General features: G+C 42.9%; 2 protein-coding genes across 5 annotated transcripts in view; both read left to right on the forward strand.

Annotated features, from left to right (window-relative positions):
• Positions 1–1,676: 1,676 nt before the first annotated feature.
• On the forward strand, positions 1,677–7,418 carry ercc4 (excision repair cross-complementation group 4). The gene is made up of 10 exons (XM_051066405.1): positions 1,677–1,997; positions 2,567–2,747; positions 3,115–3,310; positions 3,410–3,617; positions 3,840–4,020; positions 4,138–4,269; positions 4,406–4,510; positions 5,346–6,016; positions 6,125–6,236; positions 6,361–7,418. The coding sequence occupies exons 1-10, from the start codon at positions 1,821–1,823 to the stop codon at positions 7,029–7,031; spliced, it is 2,634 nt and encodes an 877-aa protein (XP_050922362.1). The 5' UTR covers positions 1,677–1,820; the 3' UTR covers positions 7,032–7,418.
• Positions 7,419–7,853: 435 nt separating this feature from the next.
• The window catches only part of mrtfba (myocardin related transcription factor Ba), a 29,685-nt gene continuing 10,695 nt past the window's right edge, over positions 7,854–26,843 (forward strand). For 2 of the 4 annotated variants that reach the window (XR_007809225.1, XM_018685496.2), the window contains exons 1-14: positions 7,854–8,043; positions 14,423–14,510; positions 16,598–16,847; positions 21,625–21,690; positions 21,860–21,915; positions 22,075–22,150; positions 22,389–22,550; positions 22,659–22,834; positions 22,972–23,094; positions 23,202–23,449; positions 24,077–24,248; positions 24,791–25,804; positions 25,969–26,091; positions 26,553–26,702. Coding sequence is in view for 3 of the 4 variants with exons in the window: in XM_018685496.2 (XP_018541012.1) it covers positions 16,685–16,847; positions 21,625–21,690; positions 21,860–21,915; positions 22,075–22,150; positions 22,389–22,550; positions 22,659–22,834; positions 22,972–23,094; positions 23,202–23,449; positions 24,077–24,248; positions 24,791–25,804; positions 25,969–26,091; positions 26,553–26,702 (2,529 nt within the window). In the remaining variant the exon portion in view is untranslated. Of the gene's footprint in view, positions 8,044–8,071; positions 8,192–14,422; positions 14,511–16,597; positions 16,848–19,898; positions 20,653–21,624; positions 21,691–21,859; positions 21,916–22,074; positions 22,151–22,388; positions 22,551–22,658; positions 22,835–22,971; positions 23,095–23,201; positions 23,450–24,076; positions 24,249–24,790; positions 25,805–25,968; positions 26,092–26,552; positions 26,703–26,843 lie in introns of those variants that run through there. The other 2 variants (XM_051066404.1, XM_018685497.2) reach the window with 2 other exon arrangements.

Below are 26,843 nucleotides of genomic sequence, written 5' to 3' on the forward strand. Positions count from 1 at the left end.
ACTTGTTGACAGCATTAATGAAATTCATTAGTGACGGCAGAGTCTCTGAAATATGGGTTTTAATTAATACAGTTACTTAATTCTTAATTTCTGTGACTTCACCCTTCATTTATTCAAAACCAGGATATTAAAAGAAATTAGTTTCCCTGACAGATTCAATCGACAGTGTTAATACACACACACACACACACACACACACACACACACACACACACACACACACAGTTTCCTGTGTCATTTCAAGGGTAAGTTAAACTTTGCAGAGTCAAACAGAGTGAAGAGAAAGAAAGTTTTGTCCAGATAACTCACTGTAATGAGTCCCACTCAAGGGTCCATGTGTTGTTTTATATAATAAAGCTGTGCACAGAGTCAGCACATCACAGCGGATGAGTGACAGACACAGACATCAAAGTGGCTAAATTCAAGCCCGAAGTCTCAAAACTGGGATGAGTCATGTCCATACCCCTGTGTAACAAAACCTCAGAGTGTGAGGGTGTTCATGTGTATATGTATGTGTCTGTGTGTGTGTGTGTGTGTGTGTGTTGCTGTTTTGGGGTGGTGGTGGTGGGCTCAGCATCCTCCTGCTCCTCTGCTGTCATTCATGAGCTCAGACCTATTCTGGTCCCCTCAGCCTCCTCTCATACGGCAGAGAAATGTAGGCTGACACAACAGAGTTTTACAAAGCCCAGCTGGCAGGCTTTGTTATGCAAGCATATTACAGCTCTGTTCCTGTCGGTGCATTACAGGAATAATCCACCCGAAAACACGCTAATACTGTCACTAAAACAGATATTGGCTCTGTACCCGGCATTTCTGTGACTGTTTTATTGTTTGATAGTGTATTTCTTATTACTGCAGTTAAATGAAAGTGGATTAGTGTTTGACTGGTGTGGGCTTTTTGTAGGTCTGATACTGATGTAATTTGTTTGCTGCAGCGGAAAGCCAGCTATTTTGCCACCTCATAAGCAGATATTATATAAAATAACTTGAAATGTAATGTTTCAGGCCAAAACCATTACAAGGTCTTATTGTTTACCCGAGAATTTTCCTCTTGTATGGAAAAAAACATGCCTACAAAGCATATATGCATGATTTTCATGTTTTAACCAACTGAATCATGTACAGTATATGACAGTGCTAACAATTTTCAAAGTAGTTACAGTTTGACATGCTATGAAAACATGTCATTATCATTATTAGATTATAATTGTGCAGGACTGCAGCTGAGAGCAGAGACTGTTTCCTATCTTAACTGATGCATTCAAGGCTTGTGGGAAAATCCAACATCAGATATTTAAGAGTTGTCTGTTAAAGAGATTGCATTCTTTTCAGTCAACTCTCCAGTTTTGGAGTATTTGCATAAACATTTATAAGCACAGTTTGGGAGTCTTTCAAAATTCCCATTACATTCTCATGAATATGTAGAAGATTGTTAAGATAGAGGAAGAGAATAAAACCATATTTGTAGTGTTTGCAATGTTCTTGTGTGAACAGTGAATAAACCATCAACAGCCAAATTACTATAAAAAACATCAAACAGGTTCTTCAAAAAGAGCTCGACATATTTTCTACCTGCTACTGTGCTCCAGGTCACAAGATGGCGCTCTTGGTCTCAGACGTCACAATCACCGGCAAGTTCGTCTTTGGTTTTTTGTGCCACGTGACCGGATGTGCAATTTCAAAACATTGAGTAACAGACCCGAGCGGTCAATTTGTGGCTGTCACATAATGTTTATTGTTGTTTTTAGCTGACATTTATCACCGGCAGTGAGAGAAAAGTTGGTGACTCGTGCGTAAAGGACCGTTCTGGTGGCTCCAACATGGCGGGGCCGCTGCTGGAGTTTGAGACGGAGATGTTTCTGAGCCTGTTCGGCTGTGACGGGCTGCTGGTTGTGGCGGAGGGAATGGGTATAGACCGCATCCTGCTGCAGTTCATGCGGGTTTACTCGGAGCCGGGCAGCCTGGTCCTTCTGCTCAACACAACCACCCCTGAGCAGGTTAGAATAGGTTATATTAGCTTAGCTTAACTAGCCAGCTTCATGCCTTACTCGTTGCTAGGTGATTCGGGGCAGCAGCAGCGAGGCTACTACGCACGTTTCGTGTGTTGCTAAGCGACAAAAGTGACTCGAGATGTAAAGAAATAAGTTGCTAGAATATCAGTCGTTTATAGACGCTTAAATAAGGTTTATCTGTTTGAAATAATATTATCAAAGCATAGCTGTCTACACCTTGACTTAATTTACGCAAAGGGAACGTTATATAGTGGCTTGTGCTGGTTTGTTTGTTATTTACAAATTTTGGCTACCTCTCTGTGTCCAGTAGTATTTTATATGGTGTGGGCAATGTTGTCACATCTCCACGAAGAAGCAACCAGTCTGGATACATTTTTAGATTACAAATGTTCCTAATTAAATTGTAGTCACACATGCCTTGACCTCTTTTAGCAAGCCTTTTTAGGGTTTGCTACCCAATAACTTTGTGGTAGTCTTAAATGCTACACTTACACGATGATCTTACTGGTAATAATTTGAATGACACGCTCTTCTTACTCTTCCTCCCTTCCCAGGAGTACCTCACCGAGCAGTTGCGAGTGGAGGGTGTGACGCACCTGCCCAGGACAGTGACCAGTGATGTCCAGAGCACAGAGCGCTATAATGTTTACACAGAGGGAGGAGTGCTGTTTGTTACCAGCAGAATCCTGGTGGTTGACTTCCTCACTGACCGAATCCCTGCGCATCTCATATCAGGTCAGAGAACAGCCTGATCAGGGCTAAAATGACAGCCATGTTTGTCTTGTTAGGTGATGTGGTCTTATTTGTCAGTAGCAATTAGTAGTCGCAGTTACTTTGGGAACAACATTTGTTTGTGTACATGTATTTGCATTCTGTAATACTGTAGCATGTCAGTTATTATCACTAAATTTAGATACATTACATGTCTTTAAATGGCCTTAATGTAGGATTAACAACTCTTACAACAAGTTTTAATATATGATTAATTGGCTTGTGAGGTTAATATGCCAGAATATTGCCAGAATATAGTGATGTATTATTTTCTTTACACCTCATTGTTCATGTGTTACTATTTTCCTATCTTCCTGTACCAACCCTTCAGGTATCCTGGTGTATCGTGCCCATAAAATAATCGAATCGTGTCAGGAGGCCTTTATCCTTCGTCTGTTCAGACAGAAGAACAAGACGGGCTTCATTAAGGCCTTCACCGACAAGGCCACTGCCTTCTCCTCAGGCTTCTGCCAGGTGGAGCGTGTGATGAGGAACCTCTTTGTCAAGAAGCTCTACCTGTGGCCCAGGTACGGTGGGATATACATTTTACATATCATAGCAGAAAAAAGAAAGTGCTTCCCTCATCCTTCCTCACCTTTCCTCTCTTAACCTGTTTCATTCAACAGGTTCCAAGCGTCAGTAAACACAGCACTGGACAGGCATAAGCCGGAGGTGGTGGAGCTCCATGTGTCTTTGACGCCAGCTATGAGGGCCATTCAGAGCTCCATCCTAGACATTATGAGCGCCTGTCTGAAGGAGCTGAAACGCTACAACCCCACCCTGGAGGCTGAGGACCTCTCACTGGAGAACACACTAGGAAATGCTTTTGAAAAGGTCTGCGACTGCGTTACTGACGCATTACAAATTAAGCTGCCTTGGCACTGATTTAGAATGTATTTGATTAAAATGGTGATTCCTAACTCTCTGCTCACGTTAAACAAGAAACATTCTGTTCATTTAGGGCCTTGTTGCTCTCCTATGTCATTAGAGGATTTACTACAAGTGGTTAACCTTTATTTTTTGAAGTTGCATTTGACCTCATTTTACTCTATCCAGACCATCCGTCACTACCTGGACCCTCTGTGGCACCAGCTTGGAGCCAAGACTAAGGGCCTTGTCCAGGACCTGAAGGTGCTGAGGGTTCTCCTGCTCTACCTCACCCAGTACGACTGTGTCACCTTCCTCAATCTGCTTGAGTCGCTGCGCTCCAGCCAAAAGATTTTTGGCTCCAATTCGGGTAAAATAGACATATTAATTTGCCTAGAGTACTTATTTAAAGTTAAAGAAATTGTACTTAATGTCAGTGATTAATGTCTGTTATTCCTGCTTGATTGCATGTGCCTGTTATTATCAGGGTGGCTGTTCCTGGACTCCAGCACGTCCATGTTTGTGAACGCCAGGAGTCGAGTGTACCGCATTCCTGAGAGCAAGAAGAAACTCAAAGTGGGAGCAGAGGCAGAGAAACAGAAGTCATCATCTGCCTCAGGTGACTGACCAGTCAGCAGATCTGACAGTGTGTTCCTCAGAGTAAACATCTGTAATGTTATCTGCATGTATGTGTATTGTTGAGATTACTAAAGTCTCTGTGCCTGTGTATGTGTGTGTGTGTGTGTGTGTTTCAGTGGTGAAACGAGAGCTGGTGCTGGAGAAGAGCCCAAAGTGGGAGGCTCTGGCTGAGGTGCTGCAGGAGATTGAGAAGGAAAACAAGAGCTCTGAGCGTGAACCAGGTTGGAGCTCACTGCTGTTAAAGCATCATAACAGTCCATCATGTCAACATTTCAGTCAGGGATTTACATATAATTCACTATAGTAACATTTCATAGATTTAACTATTAATATTTCTAAAAGGTGGTTTTACATTGAAATGATCAGAGGTCATTTAAATATCAGCCTACTACAGTACATAGACCCAATATAGGAAACAAAGGAATAGGAACTAAAGGTAAAGCACACAGGAGAATGAAATCCTCCTGAAATGTATTTTACCAGTCTAAACACAGCTGACATTTCACAACAGTATCCTCAGGGTGTGCTGATTTGTCCTGGTTCACTGACCTCTCTCACTGTGTTTCTCACATTTTTACATTTGGATATAACCAGAAAAGACCCTGTTATTCAAGACCCTGGTGCTGTGCATGCTGTGTCACTCACATGGCCTACTGGTACAGCCAGATGATTGCATCACATGCAGTAAATTTCAGACAGCTTATGAACAGAGTTGTTGGAATATCTTGTCAAACTTTTAAACACATCATATCATTGTTTTTGAGATAATTGCATGGAAATCAGGACCTCCAGTATTTCAGGATGTTAAGCAGTTTTCTTGTCAGTCTGTGAAGCTAACATATTAAAATGTTGACTTACATTTTGTCATCATTACCAGTTACCTAAGAAAGATGACACCACTTATTATTGTCATGATCTTACTCAAATATAACTGAGTAATCTTATCATGTTAAGTATACCACTAATGTAATATCTTCACTACTAAGTGTTAGTCAAATCCAAGCCCATATGAAATCTGTTGTGTATATTTGTCTGACTGCCTAATGTCACCCCTAGGTCGTGTGTTGATCTGTGCCAGCGATGACCGGACTTGTGCCCAGCTGCAGCAGTACATCAGGCACGGCTCTGATTGGTTGCTCAACAGACTTTACACCCGCACTATTGGCAAACAGGACTCCGCTGCAGCTGCTGCCTTTGAGCTTGACTCACAGAAAAAGGGCAAAGGCTGGCCCAAAAAAGGAGCCAAGGGGAAGGAGCCTGCACAGAAAAAAAACACGAAGTCCATGAAGAGTAAAAGCCGGCCATCTCTGACCCTGACCCAGATGGTGGGGACGGAGGAGACGAATGAAGCAGCTGTGATGGGCAGCAGTGAAGACGAGGAAGATGAACTAATGGAGGAGGACAAAGGCGAGGAAGAACAACTGAAGCTGGATTTGTCATCTGATGCTTATTACGGTGTCCTGAAGGAGCCGCTGACTGTCATCCACCCACTGAAAGGCTGCACTGACCCCCACAGCTTGACACGGGTGCTGCACGAAGTGGAGCCCAGCTTTGTGGTGCTGTACGACGCTGAAGTCAGTTTTGTCCGGCAACTGGAGATCTACAAAGCTAGCCGGCCCGGAAAAGCACTTAGGGTGTATTTCCTCATTTATGGAGGCTCGACAGAAGAGCAGAAATACCTGACGGCACTGTCTAAAGAAAAGAAAGCCTTTGAACACCTCATCAGGTCAGAACTGTTTCTTTCCAATCAAGTACCTTTTGGAGTATTTGTTGATTTGGTTCTTTGTGAAGTGTCAGCCTCTCATTGGTGTGTGTGTGTGTGTGATACTGCAGGAGAAAAAGCTACTATGGTCATCCCAGAGGAGAGGGAGGGACGAGAAGACACCAACCTAGACCTTGCTAGAAATTTAGAGCCTGCCAATGCCACCACCAACACTCGTAAAGCAGGTATGTCTGTTATAGTTGAAAATGTTGAAAGGTCAACATTTGTTTGATTCGCCTTGAACTTCCATGATGCTTTTTCTTTCAAGTGTTTATCATTTTGTGTTTCCATTTCCTGTCCAATGACCAGGAGGCCAGGAGCAGCCCAAAGAGCCCTCACGAGTGATTGTGGACATGCGTGAGTTCCGCAGTGAACTCCCCTCCTTGCTGCACCGCCGTGGATTGGACATCGAGCCTGTCACCCTAGAAGTGGGTGACTACATCCTGACCCCGGACACATGCGTGGAGCGCAAGAGCGTCAGTGATCTGATTGGCTCTTTGCAGAGCGGCCGCCTCTACACCCAGTGTCTCTCCATGACCCGCTACTACAGGAAACCAGTGCTGCTGATTGAGTTTGACCCAGCTAAACCGTTTTCCTTAACGGCCCGATCAGATTTCCGTCATGAGATATCGTCTAACGACATTTCCTCGAAGCTCACCCTTCTCACCTTGCATTTCCCCCGTCTCCGTATACTCTGGTGCCCCTCCCCACACGCCACAGCTGACCTCTTCCTGGAACTGAAGCAAGGTCGCCTCGAACCCGATGCTGCGGCTGCTCAGGCCGTCACGGCTGAGTCAGACATGGTAGCTGAATCAGCAGACCTCTACAACCCCGGACCTTATGACTTCCTGTTAAAAATGCCTGGAGTCAATACAAAAAACTACAGGGCTCTGGTGAGAAATGCCGACAGCCTGGCAGATTTAGCCAAACTCAGCCAGGACAAACTAGCAGAAATACTCGGAAATGCTCAGAATGGCTAAGTTACTGTATGAATTTCTGCATAACGTTGCTGACGTTCCTGCTCCTGTGCAGAGAGCCAAACAGCCATCATAGGAATAAAAGCAGAACTGGTTCTGCATTATAAAGCTGGATGAAAGTGTCTTCAGTGTAAAACTATGCAGAGTGAATTCACATCATGTATTTATACGCTGTAAGTCTTTGTCTAAGTGAAATGTGTATTATATTAATGTGCAGAATGAATTGAAATAATGCAGGTTTGGAAACTTCTCTGCAGATGTGTGCAAGATCTGGAATTTTTTAAATAACTTGCAAAAATATGTATATATTTTTACTATCCTCATACATCCTGAAGAGTTTTTTAATTTATAATAACATGTCATTTCAAAATAAAGCTTTCTTAAACTGCATAGTTTTTATAACATTAAATACAGCACACTCTAGTCACTGTTAAGTGGTGTAAACTCTGCTCAAATACCACAAATGAATAGTACTTCATCAAGTACATATTGCAGTAAAATAAATAACTATAAACTCAGTTTTTAATGTGAGATTGTACCTGCAGACAATTATCAGTTGGTAGAGAACAGAAGACTAAACTGACTCTACTCTGTCAGTGGAGTTGTCTATATAAATTTTTATACAAGCACTAAAAACTTAAGTTAACTCTTAACAGAGAAAAACGTGGTTCTTGGGTACACAGCTGTTTTCATACTGATGTCTGATGGTGCGGTGATGTGTAAAATTTAATGGCAGAAAGTCCAGGTCCGTTACATACAGTAGATAGCAAAGTAAAGAGGCCAGTGATCCCTGCCCTCCGCCACGCCCCCCATCGCTTCCTGTCCGACAGCGTCATTACGTCACTCCGCATCCGAACCTAGACCAGTCGCAGCCATTTTACTCCGCGAAATAAACTTCAATCTCGTAGCTGGAGGAAAAAAAACTAAATACAGCAGATAGCTCCGCTGACGCCAATGGACATCTCGTTGTGAACCAGGGCTCGGACGGATTCGGGTTTCAAGTCCTCGCAACACGGTAAGACCACTGACCCGAGGCGGCGCTGTCTTGTTTTTAGCATGTTAGCCCGTGTTAGCTAAGCCGAGCTAACTGGCGAAAATGTGAGGAGGTTGTTGTTGGGGAGCGTTCGTGATGTGCAGTCACAGACACAGCAGACGAGGGCAGGGTAAGACTCCACAGCGGAGCTTGTACACCGAGTATTTGACTGTAATTTATAATGAAATGTGTTTTCTAGTCCTAGAAATGATGGCCGTGGAAGCGCCTCATCGTCTTTTATGACCGGCGCTGTCTGCAACTCACTCACCTGTCAGATTTCAAGTAGCTAGCCAACGTTAGCTTATCCCACACCCACCCGCCTCCTCCACTGCGATAACATTAGCTACAGGGGGAACCGACTGCCATGTCACTCAGTCAATACTTCCCTGTTTTTGTTGTTAAAGCCAGCTAGTTTTCGTGTTACTCTTTGTGTGTGTGTGATATTTGTGGGCTGTGTTATTCTAGCACACATACTCGAGCCCGGATGCTTTCTGAATGTTGAATGAGGTAGTGCTGCAGCAAATCCAAACAGGTCGCGGTCTGTGTGAATCATACAGACGGGCAGGATGTGGTGGTTTCAGAGGCGGCCCTATCCAGTCACAGTCTGTCACTGAAAAGTGTGAATTATTAGCGTCGACTTAAACACTGTGCATAGCGTTGACTGGCAAAGTAATTATTCCAGGGCTGTGAGCCATGTATCCCTGTGTGTTTTGCTTATTCCAACCTCCCAGTGCAGTATTAGTTTGCAGGACTGTCTGCTCAGATCACTTAAGACTAGGATTTCCATGTCTCTCCCAGTGGCAAATTTAATCAAAATGAAACAGAATCTCACAATGGAAGCAGACGTGTTTGCATTTAATAGTGCAAATTCAGTCTAATATTAGACTCTTATAATACTGAAGCTGTTTTTCCCACTTGCAGTGATTGTGGCAAATCAGACTCATACTGAGAAGCGGGCGTTATTAGCACTGACTGAAAATCTGCACCCAAGCGTGCCACCCTGGGCATTTTATTCACATTTGTATTCATTTCTCAGTAAACTGTTTTACATAATAAGCCTACGTAACTCCTCATTGCAGGCAGCGTTCTCTAACTCACATCCTTTCACATTAAGGCGATGTGAAGTTTGACTGTGTAGCTGCTGAAATGGTCTTTCTTATCTTAGGTGTGACTGTCCCATGGTTTTTGGCTGCCAGCCATGAAAAATCCTTGGTTTTTTTTGTTCCGTCCAGTCCCTTTTGTACTGTTTTTAGAGGATCTTTTCAGCAAAGTACATAAAGGCAGCCAGAGAGGAAATGACACCATGTGTGTGTCTGTGGGAACAGAGCAGAACACCGACTCAAGTGAATGAGCCGCAGTGATGACATCATTTCTGTCTTATCTCTGAATAAAAGCAGACTTTTTTTTATTTATTTTTAATTTTTTTGGACAAGACACGGTCTATTTAAGGCCCAGAAAACTGCAGACTCAAACTGTAGTTTGGCACAGAGTGGTTGTCAGGCTGTGTGCATGTGTGTGTATGTGCATGTTACATTTGTTTAGCATCTGTCACTTAATTACAGAATTAATGGCTTATAGGGCTGGGTGATATGAGCAACATTAATAAGTCCACTGCAAAACTGTTAGATGTTTATTCCCTTGAACTGCATAATAATATATGTTAAAATCACACTGATCTTATCAACATTCCTGCTCATTTCAGATTTAATTTTGTTAGATTTCAATCAGTAGCTCTTTCCCAGTCACCCAGGCAGCAGGATATCTAATTCGAGCCCTTGACTTAGTGGCCTGTTTGTCTGTCTTTACAATTGTGCAATGTAGGCGTTTCATCACATCACAAGATGTTCTTTTCAAAGACAGTTGTCAATGGTGTGTTTATGAGCTTTAAACAGAAACCAGACCTACTTGATGGTTGATGGTTTACTGGCTCTTAGACCGAGGCTGCGGATTTTCGTTATCTCATGCTGTCATTTGAGTGTGTGAGTGCTTGTGGGTACTTTATCACTAGAAGTCTTCACAGCCAGGCCTATTTGTAGTAAAGCTGACCCGTGACCTCTTCTCGTCAGTATGTGGAGACAGGGAACTGATGTCTTCCCTCTGTTTGTTACTGTTGTGGAAACATCGCTCTGCAGTAACAGTTCCTATTCCCTCAAACATTTGTGCAGTTATTGGGCTTGTTTTGCTGAAAACATGACTGTGAAATATTTGGTTGGTTTGCAAGAATTGTCTTCAATATTAAACATTCTGAGTGCTACTTCCTGTAATAACTTTCTCATTCTGTCCTGTTGTTCTGAAACAAATGGTCATAAAGCCTCTCACCTGCGCTGCATATGTCAAGACCTTTATAAGACTGTGAGAGAGAGAGAACAGCCTCAGGGTTCAGGGGTGGGCAGACACACCCAGATACTGTCGTCAGTCTGTAAAAATGTCGTCTCAAACGATAACTTGGCTGAACTCTGATCTAGTGCTGCAGATATCAAAACTTAAATGAAACTTGATGCCAGTGATTGTTTTCAGTTTCAGTTTATCAGAGAGTCTACCGCTTGATTTCGTTCGGTCTGAGAAGCTAGTTTTGCACCGATTTCCACAATAAGCATCGGTAACGTGGAGAAACCGCTTCAAACCACCTAATGGCAGTGTTAGTGTCCCACAAGTAAAACTCTCATTTAGAAGTCTCTTGAGGTGGATGTATTTTTAGCTTTTCCAGTGAGAGTGCAGCGATCTGAGGATGGTATCATGAGTTTGTTGGGTCTTTTAGTTCTTTTAGTTGGGTCTAAGCCGAGCTCTTCACAGTCTCCTTGTTCCATGTGCATTGTCCAATTTTCTAACCAGTTATCTTGCTGTGGCAGTTGAGTAGAGCTCCAATAACTCTTTTCTCTCCCTCTGTAGCCACACAAGCACTGATTGAAAATTAACTTTTGTTTCCTGTGACTCATTATCCGTGTGACACTGAAACCCATACCAGTGTTGTTGTTCTCTGTTCAAATGCAGCGAACACCTGTTTGTTTTTCATTGTGTTTACTGCGGCGAATGACTTCTTCATGTATTTGTCGTGATCACACCAGATGACAGGTTGTTGGCTGGGTGCTCCTGTTAATATCACAGTACAATGTTGATGATTGACATACAGTGATGTGGTCAAAATCTCTGTTACTGTGCTAATAGCTAAGCAAATAAAAAAACACCTGATTTCCAAAAGGCATGAAGTTAAAGCTGACACATTTCTTTATTATTTCAAGTGAGATTACTTTATTATTTCAATCTTTCACGGTTTCAAAATAACAAAAAGCAGAAGTTTGTGCACCCTGTCTGCAGATTTGTGATGATGCTTCGGTCAGGGAACTGTGAGGCCCATGGCAAGTGCCTCTTGTGGTACTCCAATGTGGATTTAAAGTGTGTTTAGGATCATTATCCTGTTGTTGAAGCCATTCTCTTCTTATCTTCAGCTTTTCCACATCTACTTCTGATATTTGCTTCCAGAATTTGCCAGTGTTTAATTGAATCAGTTCTTCCCTCTAACAGGGAAATCATCCCCATGCCACTGGCTGTAACACAAGCCCCAAAGCATGATCAGCCCACCCTCATGCTGAGCCGTTGGAGAGATGTTGTTTTCATGAAGCTGTGCACCCTTTATTCCTCCAAACATACCTCTGCTCAATATGTTCTATTTTAACTTCATCAGTCCAGAAGACGTCTTTTCAAAATGCTTCAGCCTTCCTTTGCAAACTTCTGACACTGAATTTTGTGGTGAGGATGCAAGAAAGGTTTTCCTCTGAACACTCTTCTATGAAGGTCATATTTGTGCAGGTGTCACTGCACAGTAGTAGTCTTCTTAAAGTCTTTTCCTGCTTTTTTTTCATGCTCAGCTGCTTGGAGGAGCCTGAAGTGTTTGAGGATAATTGATAAAGCTTTGAAATTTGCATCACCAGGCCTTTCCTAATGACTGTGAACAAGCCATAGCCATAACAAACAAATTATTTATTCACAGTAACAGTAATTTTGACCAGAGGTGCCTAAACTGTGAGCATAGACTACTGCACTGACCCTGTGTGTTAGCTTTGCCTGGTTTAAAATACCAAACACACCCAGTGGCAGAATAATACAGCACTCCTTTTACTTATCATGTGACAAATCTGTTCAGTTGTCAAAACCTTTTTATAGCCGTGCATTCTCGCTTATTGTAGAAACCTGTTTTGAAAAATGAAATAGATACATTTGAGCATAACCATGAGTAGCAGATGCCCAGGCTCTCTCTCACACCTTTGATTCTGCTGGTGTGTTTATACATGTTTGTGTGTGTACAAGAACATGTGCATTACCCCTTGATGAAACACATGGTAGTTGTTGCCCCCGTGCCATTAAAAGAACAGTGGAGGGCAGAGCAACACGCAGCGCCTGCCATCTGGATCTGCTCTTTGATTCTGCCGGGGCAGCACCGACGTTTATCCCACGAAGCCTCGTCAGCCGTGACAGTTGTTTGTTCCTTCATCTCTCTTTCACGGCCCTCTCTCTCCCACTCACTTGTTCACCCACCCTCACCTCATTCTTCACTTTCACTTTTTATATATATATATACACACAGCATGTAGTTATTCCATCAAATAAACAGAGGCCTCCTGACTGACCATCTTGGATTTGCTTCATACTTGTATGTAAATAATGTCACTGCTCTTACCTTGTTTAGAGAGAGATTGTTTATTAGGTTATGGGCTTAATAAGTGTAAAAAAAAAAATCTTAAATCATCAAGTATTTGTGTAACATGCTTGAAATTTCAGGGATATTTCTACACAATTAGACGTCCTCAGTGTCTAAAATGTTTGGCCTGCAGTTATTTGTGTATTTGCCAAGTTACGGCCCGCTGAAAATTGTATTAAAAACATATTTCATGCTTTTTATGGAGCCCACATCTTCACACTGAACCATGTCACATCTTTGAAATGTTTGTATATAATACTCATGTTGTAGTACTTTCTTAGCAAGTAGGTTTATGTCTGATAGAAATCAAAATTTCTGATTTATTAGGCGTTAAAATGGAAAATATATTTCAAGTGTTTACAGTGGACATTCTGCAAAAAACACCTAGAATTTAAAGGGATATTTTAACACTGGAAAGATGGTCTTTTCATAAAGTTTGTTGTCTATGCAGTAGAAAGGCAAAAAATAATTCACATCAGTGTGACATGACCAGGGAAAACAGAGAAAAGGGCAATTCCAAGAATGCACCGGGCACATTGCCTTCCCAGGCTGCTCCTATTGGATAGGTATAGTGCGTTAGATACCGTAATAAATGTACTTTCAGCTTTGGAAAATCATTGCCAAAAATCTCTCCTTTGAAAACAAGTTATCTGCATGTAAATAAAGAATTAATAACCAAAATCTGTAATGAACAATCAAATTATTTGAAGCGTAAAATCTGCAAACAAGCAAAAAATTATGATGATGCTGCAATCAGAGGGGAACCAGTATACACAGACATAACAGGCTAAGATCAGATATGAAGTACAAGACTGTCTGTGAGTGTCAGTAAACTGATACATCAAACTAAACCTAATGCAGTTATCTACTCTGTAAACAAGGCACAAGTCCTTGAGAGTCCTGAAAGCCTCTGTGCTGATCGATTCTTATTCTGAGTGTCTCTTCTTCAGACGCCAGTGTGATGCTACATTACAGCTCTTTAGTCATTTTATTTCCTATTGTCTGTGCAGAAGGATCCACTTCCTTCGTCATACAGAGACAACCACAGGTTTTCCTAGCAACCTGTGAACATCAATTTTCAGACCCTGATGCAGCCTTGAGTGTAGGCTGGTTTCAATTCAGGCATCTTTAAGTGGCACTTATCTGTGTTATTCTCTATTTATCTTCAAACACACCTATTCAAGCAACAGCAGTGTCTGGTGCTATCGGCCCTGTTACACGTGTTTTCATTTTATTATTTTTTTAATCTTAATAATAATATTATAATAATTAATATCTCAGTAGTCTCAGGCAGTTGTTGTTGCTAAGTTGTGTTTGTGTGATTGTTTCTGAATGTTTTTAGGTCAAAATAGCAGATAGTTTTTTTACTTTTTCTTTTAGAAGATATGTTTTGCCATAAGCATCAGTAGTGGTTGTTTGTTGTTTGGGATAAACAGACAAAGAGAGACTAGCAACAGACACTAAGACAGAGCGGTTGTGAAACTAATTTTAGAAGCAGAAAATCAAATGAACACAGTTTTGGATGGTATTGTACTGGATAAAGACACCACAGCGATGTTGTGATTAGTGTTACAGATGTCACCAGAAAGAAAATAAATGCTTCCTTGATGAGTGTTTAAAGTTGTGATTTAACTTTTGATGCCTCTCTGTGTTTGTGATTTACAGGTTTGACTCCATGGCGTAGTGTGACTCAGCACAGCAGCTAACCCAGACACCTCTCTCCTCCGTCCCTTGCCGTCCTCTGCTACCACCGGTAGGAATGAACTCATCGACAGAGTGACTATTATTATTGACTTTTTGGTTTGCCTTCCTGTTGTCACTCAGCCATGCGTGGGCAAGTAAACAAATAAATTTGACCTGGTTTAGGAGCTTGTCACGCACGCTGAAATATATTTGTATTTCGTTCTTCTTAGTTTGTGCTCTCCTTTGCAAACCCTTGGTTACAACCAATCCTGACAGACTTTCTTGTAAATGTGATTTGACACAAAAGTAAGTTACTTTTTCTTCTGTTTGAGGGGAAAGACGATTACTTTGAAGCAAAGAGTGGCTGATGTTAAATTTTACTGCCAAACAACCTCCCTCCCCCGCTGACAGACAACCTGAAGAACAGCACTCAACCAGGGTCAATGTACATGGAGTCACAGTTTTTGACCCAGAAAATTCAAAGCCTCACAGCACAGGATGCACTGTTTGATTGTGATCTATAGCAAGTGCTTACATGTGAAATTAGTAAAATGCTGTGATCTGTTACTGCACCTCTGTCACAGAAAACCACTGAGGTTGAGCTGTCTGTAACGTGGTGTTTTAGTGGCACTTAATCATCATTATGGGGCCAGAAAGTTATTGCAAGTCAGGAAGCCAAGTTTTGAAGACTGGAGGAGTTTTGAAGCCTGTGGCCAGATTCAACATTCAGATTGCTAGTAAATGCCAAGTGAACTGGGACTGATTCCCATGGTAATACTTGATGTTTTATTGGTGGGAATAAACGCACATGCCCAAAATGTCACAGATACAGCAGGTAATAGTCACTTCAAAGTAATCATACACCTCAAAGTCCTGAAGACTGTCCTCTTAACTGTCTGTCATATTACGTACAAACAGCACCGGCACTAATCGTGTGTAGCAGGGAAAAGTTTTTGTTTCAACTGCAAGAACAGAAAGTAACTGATGAAAATCTGATATCAGGTCAATGATGATTAACATCAGCAGAGGCTGCATCTGTTGTATATCAGTGCATTCAGATTTTGTGATCTGAAGTTTTTTTTGTCAGAAGGACAACTGCTCAACTTCCTTATGATTAAATTTTACTTGAAGTTTTTACATAACTTCTTGACATGTGTCCCATTTATTTCTGACATATGCATTCCTGTGTAGCTAGGGGTGATTTTTTTTGGGCTAATTTATTTCATTTTCAATTGTCATTGTTGTTTTTTACAAATAGATGAAAACAAGATGGAAAAAAAATGCAAATGCTGTTCTCAATTAGTTAAATTAATTCATTACGAAAACATTGTTTGATCATGTTGTTTTAATGGTTAGAGGAAGAAGAAAAGCAAGAGATAATAAAACATAGTGTTTGGATTTGTTGTGTTTGGTTACATTACATGACGTCAGCGTTCAGCAACCAGAATGGACGACATTTACATGAGTTGTAACCAAATGTGTCTGAGTCTCATAGTCTTCCTCAGCTGTCTAATGCCTTTGGCACTTTAAGAGCCTACAGGGAGAAATAAAAGCAGCCATAGGAACATAGTGGTTCTCAGCCAAAAGCAACACATCAAGACAGTTAGTAAAGAGTGCTTATGTCCTACAGTGAATAATGTGGGTGCTGCTTGAGAGCGATAAATAGCATACATGTTCAGTCTGAGCAGTCTGTCATCTGCTGGTTAAGAGACTGTTGGGAAGCCATGGATACCCTGTTTGTTTTGCTCCCCGAAATGTTTCCGTTCCCTCTGTTTGAAACCGCCACAGCGACGTCATATTCCAGATTATGAAGCCTGTCTGAACAGAGAGAACATTCATGCGCAAACTGGCGTTGTTTCTCATGAGCAGCGGTTTGAAGTGATTATTTCAGTATAATAGCCAACCCCGCTCGTTTAATGAATAATTTGGGCTGCGACTGAGCTCTTCCAGATGGCTGAAATGAAATGCCACCCTTAGCATTTCAGCAGTTGGGTGAAGTAGTCATACCAACAGGATGATGATGATTATTCTGAATTACTGGTGCTCATGAGGAGCCCACAAAATATCCCTGAGTGATGTATTCCTCCTGTTTAAGATGGTCAATGGGAGAAGAGCACTCATTAGTTTTCCTTTTAACTCCTCATTCTCTCTTTTTAGGTAGCAGCAAGACATAACATAAAGGGACGGTGACCTGTACCCCTGTTGCTTGCCTGGGACCCTCCTCAACCCCCCTCCTGAGACAGGATGGAGCCCCAGGCTTCCCATTGGCAGCTTGGAGCAGAGGGGGATTGTGGGATGTCGAGTCTGCTGGTGCCCAGTCCCCAGAGCGAGGCGGTGACCCATGAAATGGAGGAGCTGTCGCTGCAGCCCACACAGAGTCTGCCTCCGCTCAGCGAGCGCAAAAACGGTGAGGACACACCGGCCGTGCAGGCCTTTCATGGCGCACTAGGACGGGTGATGCAATGTAACCTAGCCACTGTGCTGGACCAACAAAATATTTATATTTTTTCCATTCTCTCTCAGCAAAAACTAAGGAGGTGCCATTCAGCAGAGGGATTAAATTACACTAGCAGAAGAAGACACAAAATTAAGTTTATGTAGTCTGCAGCTGAAACCATTGATCATCTGTTATTTGCTTCAGTAGTTTTCAAGCAATAATGACAGAAGTTCAGTAGCTCCAGCTTCTCTGTTGTAGACATCTGCCACTTTTTGTCTCATGTAAGTTGTTAAGTCCTTAAGTGTACGGGTGCTTTGCCAAATATTCCTACATACCATGTGTCTTTGGAAATCTGAAGTAACACAGATTGAGCTCCAAATTAAAATGTCATTACTCGTAAACCTTTCTTAACACACCATAGTATTACCACCAGTAATCCCCCATTAACACATCACTTTTCAGTGCTTAAAATACCTCTTTCAACACATCGTCATATGTTTAATGTTAACATGTGGATTATACACAGGCTTCTGTAACCGCTCAGCAATGTTAAATCATAGTCACTGTCTTGTGGTTATTGCGAAATGGCTGCATGCAGTTATCCATTGATTCACTGTTAAGGTCACGTCCTCTCAGTCTGCGCCAACACACTCAGGCTGTAATTCTGCTTCTAAATGATCTGATTAATCAGTTGACAGTATGTGAATGATTTTCATAAAAAAACACTCCTAAAGAACGTGCTGCAGCATCATGTTACGGTGACTGCAAACTAAAATAAATGTCATCCTTGTTACTGCATTCACTTATAGTGCAAATGACACAAAATCAAGCCAGATAATAAAACATGCTACATGCATACTGTTGGAAAAAGACTCCTTAAGATAACAAAAACTAACACTCATGGAAAGACGCTATTATTATTAACTTTTTAGAGAAAGCCATTATGAAAACAGAAATAATACAAGTTTGAGGATGTACTTTGAGGAAAAAAGAGTGTAAAATGGACAACGTATGCAAAGACAAATACATTCAATGACATTTTAAATTTTTGATCTTTGCCTTTGTTGCAGCTCCTTTAACATGGTGACATGCATGGCAGCCCAGTTTAGCTGTAAATACCCTTTATACATAAATCACTGCACATACACAGGCACAAACTCCCTGAATCAACTAATCCGTTCAAAACAAACCATAAATGTGAGTCCTCAGCTCCAGCCTGAATGCTTCTCATCACTCTCATGATGCTGGTGCTGTTTTGGCATCCTCATGGGACTGACTCAGACCCTGATGGATGGGTACACCATTACCAGACTTTAGGAGCGGGTTAGATTCGCTCTTGCCTCTGCCAGTTCCTAATCATGGCTTAGATGGCGTAGGGAGATCAGTTCAGTCCAGTCATTGTGATGCTGATCTCCGTGCTTGGTAAAATCTAATTTGTCAGATACAGTCAACAACGCAGGTGTTCAGAGCCTGAGCTGTTCCAGACTGGATTAAACAAGTTGTGGATAAATGTAGGATTTTGTAGCTTTCGTGCACCGTGGCTGTGCTGCTGTCTGCAGGAGAGCGCAGTAAAACGTCTTGACGGTGGAAAATTTCTGTGGAATGTCAACAGTAGTAGCACCCACTCATCATCTCGGCTTTTGTCATTTCCCCTCCAGTGAGAACACACACACCTCATACTTTCCAACCTCTAAGCCATCCCCAGCACTTTGCCAACCGCACAGTCCCTTCTCTCATATTGGTTTTAACACTCAGGTGTTAATCTGTCTACCATCGTGACAGGTCTGAGCGTCTTAAGACCACTTTAGTCGTGTGGGGCAGGAGGCTGCAGCTCAGAAAGTCTGGGGGGGGTGATGCTCTGTCAGCAGAGTCGGATGTCAAGACTACTAAGAGTTTGTACTGACGGGGAATGAGAGACTTTATCTTTTTAGTTCGATGAATAAAGTCAAACTTTTTATTAATCAAACATTATTTAAAGAAAATTCAAATGTTATTTTAGACTATTAAATTAGTCACTGTTGATTACTATGTATATTTCCATAGGTAGGACATATACGTAAAGAATTGAGTGGGGCAGGATTGTGAGAGGATTTTACATGAAGACTGTTGCCTGTAATCAATGTTGAGTAAAGTACTGGGATATATATGAATTATTTTTGGAATTCAGCCTTTAGTTAGATGTTAAAAACAAAGACCAGAATCAAAAATTTAGACCAAAAAGTGTGCCTGCACACCCTTCCTTATTTTTGTTATGGTGTTGAAAAAGAAGGCAACAAAAATGGCTGCCACCAGTTTCCTTTTGAATGGACAGACACATGCGAGTGGTGTCAGCCTTCCCCTCTAGCTCTCTGCAAGAAAGCAAATAGATAGAAGATGTTGAAATATTTTTGTAATGCTGTAAATGCATAATGTAAACTCTGGTTCTGGTAGGCCATTTTATATAAAACCATGTGGATCAGGTTATTGAATCTACCTCCCCTCGTCATTTATTGACTGCAGGTGAAACACACACATTTATATTTGAGCCTGTGGTTCCTCCATGGACGTGAGTAGCGGCTCATGTGTGCGTGTCTCTGTGGCTCTAAACAGCTTAGTCACATCACTCACCAGCCTCCTCAGCCTGCTGAGGTCACAGGTCAACATGTGTTTCTCAGGCTGAACAGTGTTTCCTGGAGGAACTGACGACAATGCCACAGACTGGAAGTCTATATGAATCACCTTGAACAAATATATCCCCACTGCATGCCTTTCTCCAACTATTTACTCAGTGTAGTTGGGGCCGAAACTGCTCCCCTCTTTCCTCTAACTAGCAAACTTTCTGTGTCAGTGTCCGGTATAAACAGGGGCCAGGGTACATTTTCTGTTTGTGTTTCACCACAGCTCTAGTTGGAATTGAAGTTGCAGTTTTTCCAGGCAACGTTCAAAAAAAGGTTACCATATTTTCATGTATGATAGTTTTGTGACGTCACACAAGATGTTTTTCCAGAAAATATGAGTTGTTTGAGTTTCTGTTTACCTTCTTCACATATCTTTGATGATAATGAATGGGCACTGAAGTTGTTAAGGCCAGCTGTTTCCTGTCAAAGCAAGATATTGTATGTCACTGTAAGCTTTGACGCAGCCCTTCCTGTGAATGGAGAAGTGTCTGTACTCATGGCCAGTATTTCATACACGCAAGTTACACGTTCTACTCAGTGTGACTCTTCCCTTTGTTGTAATCTCGCTTATAAAGTCTTGTTAAAGCTCTAACATACTTGTTGCTGCCACATAATCGTCCTTTTAGCTTGAAGATGCACTCATTGTTGTCCTTTGTCTTTTAGTCAGCGCTGAGTCAGATAGTTGACTGTTCCTCAGTAGGGAACCAGTGTAGCCCTCTGTGTTCCACATCTGGCTGTGGATCGCCTGCAGCCAGAAAATAACCCATCTCATACTGGCTTAGTGAGAAAGGGAAGTAAGAGTAGAGAGGGAGGAGGCGGTTGTGGTCCTGTACTAATGAAAAAAATAAAAGTCAGGGAGGAATAGAGGAATAAAGGATGGGCCCAGTGTTTCCTCTCTGTTATCCGAAGAAGTGTTGCAGTGCTGTGAACGATCATGTTTCAGTGTCTGTAAGCGACATATTCTGGGCTTTAATACAAACAGCTGTCACACCGGAGTCAAATGGCTTAATCGCTCGGTTGTATTTTGGACTACTGTGTGGGCCAGGAGTATAAGACTATGGCTTGTGTGGAGGTAGAGACACTCGGCGACTGCTGCGCTAGGTTCAGAGCAAGAGCAGGTGAGCGCTCCTCTTCTTTGTTTGTTATTGTTTGTTTGTTTATTAGGATTAAGTTTTGCAGTGCATTCCCCCTCCTGGGGTCCATACATTTTACATGACAATACAACCATACACATTCTTTCTATTAATCACAACACACTGACATAATACATCATAATGCATTTCAACTATAAATAAACAATAGAAACTGAGTCAGTTTAAATGTCATCTTAAGTAATGATCTTTTAGTATTTTTATAACCAGTCGTTCTAGAGATTTATAAAACATTAGTCATTGGAGGAACCAGCTTGATAATCACATCAGTATCAGTATTTTAACAGATGAAATAAATGATAATGAAATCATATCCGGTATTTTGGTGATGGATGTCTTCGCCTCTCCTGGTTGCCTGGTGCCGTTGTTTTGTTGTTGCGTAGCAGTGGTCCAAACGTTAAAGCAGCAGGGTTGTGAGCACATAATAACAGACTGGGAAATGTCATACCCTGGTAATGTTAAAGTTAGAGAGTGGAAATGGAATGAAAACACCACCCGACTTTAAACATCTACAGAGGACTGATGATGTTGTAGGTAGCTCTCGGGAGTGAAGTTAAACTTGAGTTTCCTGCAGGCTTTTAATAGAGTAGTTTCACCACACTGTCAAGCACTTATGTGTGTAACCAGTGTTTATAAAAATGTGGTCAACTGGTAGGATAACAACGACCAGAGTCTTGAGTGCAGAATGCTTCTTACATTATATGATAATGCCATTATTATCAGTGTCGACATAATGACCAGAGGGCAGGATATGAGTTATACACGGGGGTGGGGAGATGTTGAGTGTGTGGTTACCTCCTCAGTTTGATCTCATTTTATTTCCTTTTTTATTTTTGTTTGTTGCCTCTTCTTCCTGCCTTCCCTCTTGTTTTTCTGCTTAACATTACAATCATTCTGTTTTTGTCTTTTCTAACATTTTTTGCCCTTTTTTGCTTTCAGTCCTGCAGTTGAGGCTTCAGCAGAGGCGAACCCGGGAGCAGCTGGTGGACCAGGGCATCATGCCACGTGAGTATCAGGACTGCTGGTCGCCCATCACTCACGGAGAAGCTAATGTGAAGCAGGCAGGGATACGATAACAAACTGGGATGCTGATTCACACTGATAACTGAGATGATCTCTATTTTCTTTAATCTGGTTCACATTATTTGTCCACAAATTCTGTTACGTATTGCAGCTCTCAAGAGCCCAGCAGCTTTCCATGGCCAGATCCGCAGCTTGGAGAGAGCCAGGGTAAGGCACGCAGTTTGGAAATAGAGTGCTAAATCTGAACTTGAGAAATACAGGAAATGCACTCCTGGACTGTTGAGCTGCTCAGTGCTACATAAAAAATAATATGTCATGAAAATTAAGCAAGCTTACTGACTTTTCTCTCCTTACCCTTTATTTAAGACTGAGAATTTTCTGAAGCACAAGATCCGCAGTCGTCCTGAGAGAGCAGAGCTGGTCAGGATGCACATCCTGCAAGGTACTGGTTATTCTGTAGTTCACAGTATGTACACTTAGCATTGTATCCATTGTTTATTGTGGATCTTTAAAGCACAGGAATAGAAAGACTGTCCTCACATTTTCCTCCTACTATATATATGTTTAGCAGTGGTGGACCATGCAAGCCGGACCTTGGCTGCCAAATTTTAGAGTAGATTTATGCTGAAAGAAAGTGGGTATACTTCATATGTGACATTTTGTTTTCCTCATTCCCCCAGAGACTGGAGCAGAGCCCTCACTGCAGGCCACTCAGATGAAGCTGAAGAGGGCGCGGCTGGCCGACAACCTCAACGAGAAGATCGCCCAGAGACCCGGCCCCATGGAGCTGGTGGAGAAGAACATCCTGCCGGTGGATTCCAGCCTTAAACAGGCCATCATCGGTGAGAGACAAAAGCAGCAGTATAAACACACTGAATTATGGAGATAGAAATACAGTGAGCAGACATACAGGACTTATACCACTTTGTTTGTCTTGGTTTGTCTCTCAGTGGGCCAGGTGAATTATCCCAAGGTGTTAGACGAAGACAGCTGTGATGCGCTGTCCCCAGAGCAGCCGGCCAGCCAGGAGTCCCAGAGCTCCGTCCCCTCACCAGGGGAGAGCAAAGCACCAGAGACGCCCTCTCCAGCTCCAGCACCACCACCGCTCTCCAGCACCATGCTGCAGGTTAGATCGAGAGCGAGTCCTGGTGTTTGTGTATGCCAACCCAATAACCCCAGAATGTTCTTCTAACTTAAAACATATTGGACTTTACAGTGCGTGTTTGTTCTGCAGTTATAAGTCTCTTTGTTTTTCTTATTCAGCCTCTCCCAGTTGCTACACAAGCAACAACTGACTTTGTTAAAGTCATCCCGACCAATGAGCTTCCTGTCAGCCGCCCAGCAGCCACTCCTGCTCCCTCCAAACCAGGCCCAACCCTGGTGAAAGTAAGTAAAACACTTTCTCTCACTTCTGAACGTAACATCACCTCTCGCTTTGTGTCTCAGTGCTGTTGTTACGAACCGAACGTTCAAAACGTTTCCTCCCACGACAGCAAAGCCAGCAGAAGACGCCGTCAGAGAAGAGTCGCAGTAAGAAAGGCAAAGAGCCGAAGCCCAGGGTGAAGAAGCTCAAATACCACCAGTATGTTCCCCCAGACCAGAAGCAGGAGGCCAGTGAAGCACCCATGGACTCTTCTTATGCCCGACTGCTGCAGCAGCAACAGCTGTTCCTCCAGCTGCAGATCCTCAGCCAGCAACAGCAGCACTACAACTACCAGACTATATTACCAGCACCCCTCAAGTATGTACATAAACCATACAACTACAACTCCTATCGTCCAAGTAGATTTTTAAAAATGTATCGTGTTTCTCATACACAGAGTTTATCTTTAACCGCTGTTGTATTGTGTTTAACAATTAACTTTTTCCCCACTTATCTGGTTTGGCTTGACTCCAGAACTCTCTGTCTGAAAATGCCTGAAAGCAAGCCAAATATTGTTGTTTTCAACAACCCAGAGGGCCATTAGCTAGTTTCCAATAACAACTCTGCGTCTAATCATATTAATAACTAACAGGATGTTGTTTCACCAGCTGCTGTTTTCATAAACGTCCTCTCAGTGATGGCACGGGCGAGCTCTCTTTGAACCGCGCTCGTGTTCTGTGTTTTGGTTGACTGGCTTTGTTAGTGAGGCGCAGGGCACAGGATGGATGGTCCTCTCATATTGAGAGCAGATTTCCTCTCTCTGTTTCCTCTCTTTCACTCTCTTCTCTTTCCAATTATCTCTACAATAATACTCCTTTGTCCACCTTCCCTCTCTCCCCCACCTCCCCTTCCTCTCTTTCTGTTTCTTATTCATGTAATTGTGTTAGAAATGATTTCCTCCAGCGACAATGACCTCACCTTTTTCGTGTCGACTTCTCTCCGCAGACCTGTGGCAGAGGGTCAGGGCAGCGCTGCCAGCAGCCTGCCAACCTCCATCGTGGTGTCTCTGCCCACCGCCCCTCCGCCTCCCCCTCCGCTTCCAGCTCAGGCCCGGCCAAACAACTCGCTGTCTAACCGCAAGCCAGGAGTCCTGCCTGCCAACCTGGAGGAGATGAAGGTATTTGGAAACCCATTTGTACCAGCAAACCCTTCACCCTCGTAGCTTGGAACAGCATGCCCCAGAAGTTTAAAAATTATAGGAACAATCACAGACTAAAGAGGGGTCGACCCTTTTGGCTTTACAAGCTTGCTCAGCTGTTTAAACCAGACTGTATCTTGATATTACACAGTCAAGTATGAGAATGTTTTCTTAGAAATCTAACAACTCTACATAGGTCCTGTCATCAGTGAGGGTTTACTCTGTATTTTTACCATTTGTTAATTATGTCACTTTGTTGCACTGGATTGAAAATATTTTAAAAATCAATAATAATGCCAAATTTGTCACACCAACAACGTGGGAAATAGGATTATTATTATGAGAGTTGGAGGAGAGAATTAATACTAGTCTCATGTCTGTAAAGTAAATACAAGGCTACAGCCAGAAGGCGATTAGTGTAGCTTAGGCATAAAGACTATAAACAAGTACTTGTGGGTTATGTCGTTATTTTTATACTTTCTTACACACTTGCTGACATGGTCGTATTTATGTCCTCGTAGGTGGCGGAGCTAAAACTGGAGCTAAAGCTGCGTGGCCTTCCTGTGTCAGGAACAAAGACTGATCTCATAGAGAGACTGAAGCCTTTCCAGGATAATCCCAGCACCTCTGCTCCTGCCACCACCACCTCCATCCCAATGGATGTCACCACTGCCACCACCACCACCGCCGCCCCTGCCATAGTCCTCCCAGTCCAGCAGGTGGCTCCAGAGAACATGAGCTCAACGCCGCCGGTCTCACCTAGTCCTGCTGATCCCTCTGCTTTCCAGCACGATGTAGGCATGTCTGAGGCTCCCTCTGAAGTACAGATGGTGAGCTCTGTCTCTGCAGGTCCACAGTCCTCATCTGTCCCGTCTTTTCAAGTCCCAGAGGAGAAGGACAGGAGGCTCCATGAGAAGGAGCGGCAGATAGAGGAGTTGATGAGGAAGCTGGAGCAGGAGCAGAAGTTGGTGGAGGAGCTGAAGATGCAGCTGGAGGTGGAGAAGAGAGGCGGCACTGCTGCCGACTCTGCCTCTTTGTCTCCTAAACTCATGAATCCTGCTCCTACCCTGCTGAATTCAAATGTAGTCAAAATGGAGGGCACAGTCCTGTCAAACTGTTCGTCCGCTACTGCCACCATCCCAAACTCTGTCCTCTCCCAGGCTCTCACAAGCCCCCTACCAACTGTGGTGAAGTTGGAGGATGTGACTGTTTCTGCTGGCAAGCCGATCCAGCTCCAGACCCAAACCCAGCTCATTACCCAGATCCAGCCCCAAGCCCAGCCCCAAGTAACCCCCAGCCCTCAGCTCCTCCCCCAGTCGCAGAGAAGTCCCAAACTTCAGACCCAGCCCCAACCGGCAGCCACCAACCTGCAACAGTTCTTCATCAGCCACTCAGGTGGAGTCTCCCAAGTCCTGGGTCAGCCTCAGACTCTGCTGACCACAACTGGCCAGGCTGGAACTCAGATCCTCCTCCCCGTCTCACTACCTAGCAACGCTACTGCAATCCAGCTGCCAAACACCACTGTCAGCCTGCAGGTAAGATCAGAGTCAGTGACATATTGTATGTATATCAAGCATGTTTATCTGCTTTAGGTGACAACTGTTAACAAATTCAGTTATGGAGAACAAGAAATGTAGACTCAGAGTTTTCCCACAAAGTTGTGTTCTTATACTCTCTGTTTTTTAACCCCACACCTCAGCCTGTCCTCCAGGCCACAGTCTCAAACCCAGGTCTGGTTCAGGCCTCAGTTCCTCAGCTGCAGAGCACTAAGATGGAGACGGCACCCAGCCAGCAGTTAGCCAACCACAACCCAATGCTGCAGGTCAGTCACGCCACATAACCAGTTGCATTTCGTTGAGTAGTTTTGCTCCAGCGACTTCTCCTAACGTGTGGTTGTGCATCTGTAAAGTCAATAATTTATCTGTCACTGTTCTATGTGAGCATGAAACTATCCCAAACTCTTGTAACGTGTCCTGTAATGATGGTAGCTGGAAAAGTTCTGCTGGAGCCGCTGTGAGTAGAACTGCAACTAAGGATTATATTTATTTTTAGTTGTGTGCTCGCAAAACATGTCCTGTTTGCTGTACTTTCACTTCCTCCTTCAACAGAGCAGCTATTTTTGTCTATGATTAGCACATTAGTGACAGGTATGACTGTGCTTTGTTTCATTTTTCTGTGGTTTTGAAGGGGATTTTCAGTCATCTCTATCCTGTTTTTGCTGTGTTGTTATGATTAGATTAAACACATGATGGACTGACATCTGACTCTCGCTTGTGTTGACAGACTCTGACATTGTGCAATAATACTACTGGTTTGGAGAACCAGGCGAGACCTGAGATGAATCCCCAGTGTTTCCTCAGAAGCTCCCCAGAGAACAGGGTTTCTCCTCGGGCTTCACCCAACCACCACATCTCCAACGGTCCGCTTAATAAGGTATCAGAGCTGAGTCATTGCTGGATAGGAGGGGGTTTTGTTTGGACCAGTCTGTGCTACTTACTGGATACTTTTTGAGATGATTGTCTTTTATTTTAACAATTTTCTCAACTATAAATAGCTGCTTTACACAGGTCAGGT

Source organism: Lates calcarifer, linkage group LG23, assembly GCF_001640805.2.
Source record: "Lates calcarifer isolate ASB-BC8 linkage group LG23, TLL_Latcal_v3, whole genome shotgun sequence".
NCBI lineage: Eukaryota > Metazoa > Chordata > Actinopteri > Centropomidae > Lates > Lates calcarifer.

What these genes read in the sequence shown, in the direction of transcription:
- ercc4 (XM_051066405.1), top strand. Translation starts at nt 1,821, where the DNA reads ATGGCGGGGCCGCTGCTGGAGTTTGAGACGGAGATGTTTCTGAGCCTG. An exon ending in ACACAACCACCCCTGAGCAG is followed by an intron (nt 1,998 to 2,566) that starts GTTAGAATAGGT and finishes CTCCCTTCCCAG; the next exon opens with GAGTACCTCACCGAGCAGTT. An exon ending in CACCAACACTCGTAAAGCAG is followed by an intron (nt 6,237 to 6,360) that starts GTATGTCTGTTA and finishes TCCAATGACCAG; the next exon opens with GAGGCCAGGAGCAGCCCAAA.